Raw genomic sequence first — 6,000 nt, 5'->3', positions numbered from 1 at the left:
AGTTCTTGGAGAACGGGAGAAGTTCCAGCAGATTGGAGGAGGGCCAATGTGGTCCCAATCTTCAAGAAGGGAAAAAAGGATGACCCAAACAACTACCGTCCGGTCAGCCTCACGTCGATACCGGGCAAGATTCTGGAAAAGATTGTTAAGGAAGTGGTCTGCAAACACTTAGAAACAAATGCGGTCATCGCTAATAGTCAACATGGATTTATCAAAAACAAGTCATGTCAGACTAATCTGATCTCTTTCTTCGATAGAGCTACAAGCTGGGTAGACGCAGGGAATGCCGTGGATGTAGCGTACCTGGATTTCAGTAAGGCCTTTGACAAGGTCCCCCATGACCTTCTGGCAAGGAAACTAGTCCAATGTGGGCTAGGCAAAACTACGGTGAGGTGGATCTGGAATTGGTTAAGTGGACGAACACAGAGAGTGCTCACTAATGCTTCCTCTTCATCTTGGAAAGAAGTGACAAGTGGAGTGCCGCAGGGTTCCGTCCTGGGCCCGGTCCTGTTCAACATCTTTATTAATGACTTAGATGAAGGGCTAGAAGGCATGATCATCAAGTTTGCAGACGACACCAAATTGGGAGGGATAGCCAATAGTCCAGAGGACAGGAGCAGAATTCAAAACGATCTTGACAGATTAGAGAGATGGGCCAAAACTAACAAAATGAAGTTCAACAGTGACAAATGCAAGATACTCCACTTTGGCAGAAAAAACGAAATGCAAAGATACAGAATGGGTGACGCCTGGCTCGAGAGCAGTACGTGTGAAAAAGATCTTGGAGTCCTCGTGGACAACAAGTTAAACATGAGCCAACAATGTGACGTGGCGGCAAAAAAAGCCAATGGGATTTTGGCCTGCATCAAGAGGAGCATAGTGTCTAGATCTAAGGAAGTAATGCTACCCCTCTATTCTGCTTTGGTTAGACCACACCTGGAATATTGTGTCCAATTCTGGGCACCACAATTCAAGAGAGATATTGACAAGCTGGAATGTGTCCAGAGGAGGGCGACTAAAATGATCAAGGGTCTGGAGAACAAGCCCTATGAGGAGCGGCTTAGGGAACTGGGCATGTTTAGCCTGAAGAAGAGAAGGCTGAGAGGAGATATGATAGCCATGTATAAATATGTGAGAGGAAGCCACAGGGAGGAGGGAGCAAGCTTGTTTTCTGCTTCCTTGGAGACTAGGACGCGGAACAATGGCTTCAAACTACAAGAGAGGAGATTCCATCTGAACATGAGGAAGAACTTCCTGACTGTGAGAGCCGTTCAGCAGTGGAACTCTCTGCCCCGGAGTGTGGTGGAGGCTCCTTCTTTGGAAGCTTTTAAACAGAGGCTGGATGGCCATCTGTCAGGGGTGATTTGAATGCAATATTCCTGCTTCTTGGCAGGGGGTTGGACTGGATGGCCCATGAGGTCTCTTCCAACTCTTTGATTCTATGATTCTATGATTCTATGAAACTACACCTTACTTGCCCCCACCCTCAACAACGACTCAAAGGAGTGGCAGGGAGTTCCCCAGCTTGTCCTTTAAGAAACTACACATCACTTGGCTCCCTTTACCCAAAACAACAACAACAACAACAACAACAAATGACTCTTAAAGGAATTGCAAGGAGTTCCACAGCTTGTCCTTGAAGAAACTACACATTACTTGCCCTCACCTTCAACAACGACTCAAAGAAGTGGCAAGGAGTTCCACAGCTTGCCCTTGAAAAAACTACACATTACTTGCACCCCCCCCCCCAACAACAACAACAACCGACTCTTAGAGGAGTGGCAAGGAGTTCCACAACTTTGAAGAAACTACATCTTACTTGCCCTCACCCTCAACAACGACTCAAAGGAGTTGCAGGGAGTTCTACAGCTTGCCCTTGAAAAAACTACACATCACTTGGCTCAATCTCCCCAAACAACAACAAATGACTCTTAAAGGAATTGCAAGGAGTTCCACAGCTTGTCCTTGAAGAAACTACACATTACTTCCCACCACTCTCAACAACGACTCAAAGGAGTGGCAGGGAGTTCCACAGCTTGGCCTTGAAGAAACTACACATCACGTGGCTCCCTTTACCCAAAACAACAACAACAAACGACTCTTAAGGAAGTTCAGGAAAGGGCTGAAGGACCCCCTTTGGAAGTCGAACCCCCAACCCACGTGGGTGGGCCTGGAGGTGGGCCCCACCTTATCGCCCTTTTAAGGCGGGGCCCCTTTTAAGAAGCGGTGCATTGTGGAATGAGAGGGGAGGGGGCCAAAGAGAGAGAGAGAGAGAAAAGAGTGTGGAATTTGGGAAATGAAATGTAGCAAAAGGAGGGAGGAGAGAAACATTTCCAAAGGAAGGAAGGAAGGAAGCAGGAAGGCAACATTGTCTCTCCCCCCCCCTCCCTTTGCACGCCCCTTGAATTGGGTGCCTTCTCTGTTTGGGGAGGGGGCCAGGCAGGGAGGCATTGGGGAGGGGGCGCCTGGGCCCACCATGCCATGGGAGCCAAGGTAAGGGGCGGCGCCGACCCCGCTGGGGCTGCCGCCTGAGGCTGAGAGAGAGAGAAAGAGAAGGAAAGAAGGAAGGAAGGAAGGGAAGAAAGAAGGGAAGGAGGGAGGGAGGGAGGGGGGCGGAGCGGGGAGCCCCACCCCCGTCCCCACCCAGCCCAGGTCGGGAAGCCGAGGAAGGCGGAGCACCGGCAGAGGAAGAAGAAGGAGAAGAAGAAGGAGAAAGAGAGGAAGGAGGAGAAGAGGAAGAGGGAGGCACAAAGCCTGCAGGCATGAGGTCAGTGCTCGCTTGCCTTCAAGGGGGGCCAGGGAGGGGCTGGGGGGCTTTGTTGTGTTTCTTGGAAGGCAAGGAAGGGGATCCTCACCTTTCCCCAGGGACCCCCTTCTTGGGGGACCCCCTTTCCCGACTTTTCTTAGGAACCCCCTCCTTCCTTTTGGGACTATCCTTCCTTGGGGACCCCTCTTTCTTAGGGACAGGCATCCCTTCCCTCTTCTTTAGGGAACCCCCTTTTCAAGGGACCCCTCTTCCCACTTTCCTTGGGACCCCAACTCTTCCTGAAGAGGGGGGTCCCATGGTGGAACCCTTCTAGTGGAACCTACCCTTCCTTCCTTCCTTCCTCTCCCTCCCTCTCTTTTCTTTCCTCTTCCTTGGAGAATTCCTTTTCTTCTGGACCTTCTTTCTTGGGGGTCCCCTTCTTGGGGGACCCCTTTTCCCGACTTTTCTTAGGAACCCCCTCCTTCCTTTTGGGACTGTGCTTCCTTGGGGACCCCACTTTCTTAGGGAGAGGTATCCCCAACCTCTGCTTTAAGGAACCCCACTTTCCATGGGACCCCCAACTCTTCCTGAAGAGGGGGGGGGGTCCCATGGTGGGACCCTTCTATTGGAACCTACCTACCCTCTCTCCCTTCCTTCCTCTCTCTCTCTCTCTCTCTCTCTCTCTCTCTTTTCCTTCCTCTTCCTTGGAGAATTCCCTTTCTTTGGGACCTTCTTTCTTGGGGATCCCCTTCTTTGGGGACCCCTCTTTCCACTTTCCTTGGGACCCCCCTCTTCCTGAAGACCTCCCTTCCATTGAAACCCACCTTTCCTTCCTTCCTCTCTCTCTCCCTTCTTCTTCCTTGGAGAATTCTCTTTCTTTGGGACCTTCTTTCTTGGGGATCTCCTTCTTTGGGGACCCCTCTTCCCACTTTGCTTGGGACCCCCTCTTCCTGAAGACCTCCCATTAGGACTCTTCCTCCCTCCCTCCCTTTCCTCTTCCTTGGAGAATCCCCTTTATTCAGAACTTTCTTCCTTGGGGACCCACTTCTTTAGGGACCCCTCTTCACAGTTTTCTTGGAGACCCCCTCCTTCCTTTTGGGACTATCCTTCCTTGGAGACCCCTCTTTCTTAGGGAGAGGTATCCCCTCCCTCTTCTTTAAGGAACCCCCTTTTTAAGGGACCCCTCTTCCCACTTTCCTTGGGACCCCCCTCTTGCTGAAGAGGGGTGTCCCATGGTGGGACCCTTCTAGGGGGACCCACCTTTCTTTTCTTCCTTCCCTCCTTCCTCTCTCTCTCTCTTTCCCTCCCTCTTCCTTGGAGAATTCCCTTTCTTGATGACCTTCTTCCTTGGGGACTCCCTTCTTTGGGGACCCCTCTTCCCACTTTCCTTGGGACCCCCTTTCTTGGGGACGGACACCTCCTCTCTTCCTTGGAGAACTTCCTCCCTTAGGAAACTTCTTTCGAGACCCCTCTTTCTTGGGGACCTCTTCTCTCTCTTCCTTGGAGAATCTCCCTCTTTCCTTCCTTTTAGCACCCCTTTCTTAGGGACCATCCTTTCTTGGGGACATTTTTGGGGATCTCCCCTTCTTTGAGGACTCCTCTTTCTTAGGGCCCTCCCCTTTCTCTTCCTTGGTGAACCCCCTTTTTTGAGATCATCCTTCCTTGGGGATCCCTTTCTTTAGGGACCTTTCCTCTCACTTTCCTTGGGACCCACTATTCTTCCAGGAGAACTTCCTTCCATGGGGACCCCTCTTTCTTGGAGAACTTCCTTTCATTGGGGACCATCTTTCTTTAGGGACTTCTCTTCCCACTTTTCTTGGAGACCCTTCTCTTCCTTCTTTAGGGAACTTCCTTGAAGACCCCTCTTTCTTGGGGACCTCCTCTCCCTCCTCCTTCCCTTCTTTTTAGCACCCCCTTCCTTAGGGACTATCCTTTCATGTGGACTTCACTTTTTGGGGGATCTCCCCTTCTTTGGGGACCTCCTCTTTCTTCCTTGGAAACCCCTCTTTCTTAGGGACAGATCTCCTTCCGCTCTTCCTTGGGGACCATCCTTCTGTAGAGATCTCCCTTCCCACTTTTCTTAGGGGACCCCCCTTTCCTCCCTTTTGGTACTTCCTTAGAGAACCTTCTTTCCGAAGGACATCACCTTCTTCTTCCTAGGAGAACCCCCTTTCTTTAAGACCCCCTTCTTTTTGGGTTCTTCCTCCTTAGGGAAACCCCTTCCTCCCTTCTTTGGGGAAATCTTTCTTAGGGACATACACCTCCTTCCTCTCTTCCTTGGGGACCCCTTCTTTAGGCACCCCTCTTCCCACTTTCCTTGGGAACCACTCCTCTTCCTTTCTTTCTTCCTTTCCTCTTCTGACCCCTTCCTTGGAGACCCGTCTTTCTTAGAGACCTCTCCTCCTTCTTCCTTGGAAGAACCTCTTCTTTGAGGAACTTCTTTCCTCGGGACCCCCTTCTTTAGGAACCTCCACGTTTCTTGGGTGATGCTTCCCATTCCTCCTTCCTTTGAGACCCTTCTTTATTAAGAAGGACACCCCTTTCCTCTTCCTTGGAAACTCCCTTCTTTGAGGACCTTCTTCCTTCGGGGCCTTCTTCCTTTGGAGATCCAACTTTCAACTCACTTTTCATCTCTTCTTTGGGAAGACCTCCTCTCTCCTTACTTCCTCTCTTTCTTGAAGGCCATCCTTCCTTGGTGATCCCCTTCCTTATTTCCTTCCTTCCTTCCTTCCTTCTTTCTCTCCTTCCTTCTCTCCTTCCTTCTCTCCTTCTTTCCTTCCTTCTTTCCTTCCTTCTTTCCTTCCTTCTTTCTTTCCTTCTCTCCTTCCTTCCTTCTTTCCTTCCTTCTTTCTTTCATTCTCTCCCTCCTTCCTTCCTTCTCCTCTTCTCTCCTTCTTTCTCTCCTTCCTTCCTTCCTTCCTTCCTTCTCTCCTTCTTTCCTTCCTTCTTTCCTTCCTTCTTTCCTTCCTTTTTTCCTTCCTTTCCTTCCTTCTTTCTTTCCTTCCTTCCTTCCTTCCTTATTTCCTTCCTTCCCTCCTTCCCATCTTTCCTTGGGAACTTCCTACTTTAGAGACATCCCCTCCTACTTCCTTTGGTACCCCTTTTCCTGAGAGACCCCACACCTCTTTTCCTTGGGACCCCCACCTTTGGGCCCCCTTCCCCATGTCCTTGAGGACCCCTCTTTCCTCTCCCATTGTATTTTTCCTTCTTGGAAGGCAAAGTGTTGCCAAAAGTGGAGTCTCTGCCCCGAGGAG

General features: G+C 50.5%; 1 protein-coding gene across 1 annotated transcript in view; it reads left to right on the top strand.

Annotated features, from left to right (window-relative positions):
- The first annotated feature begins 2,228 nt into the window (after positions 1 to 2,228).
- LOC132780800 (vasodilator-stimulated phosphoprotein) overlaps positions 2,229 to 6,000 on the top strand; it is a 93,311-nt gene continuing 89,539 nt past the window's right edge. Inside the window, exon 1 of the mRNA XM_067461586.1 lies at positions 2,229 to 2,767. Within this exon, the coding sequence (XP_067317687.1) occupies positions 2,763 to 2,767 (5 nt within the window). The 5' untranslated portion in view covers positions 2,229 to 2,762. The remainder of the gene's footprint in view (positions 2,768 to 6,000) is intronic.

This window comes from Anolis sagrei, chromosome Y, assembly GCF_037176765.1.
Source record: "Anolis sagrei isolate rAnoSag1 chromosome Y, rAnoSag1.mat, whole genome shotgun sequence".
Lineage (NCBI taxonomy): Eukaryota > Metazoa > Chordata > Lepidosauria > Squamata > Dactyloidae > Anolis > Anolis sagrei.
The sequence above is the reverse complement of the archived record's forward strand: the minus strand, read 5'-3'. Positions and strand labels throughout refer to the sequence as shown.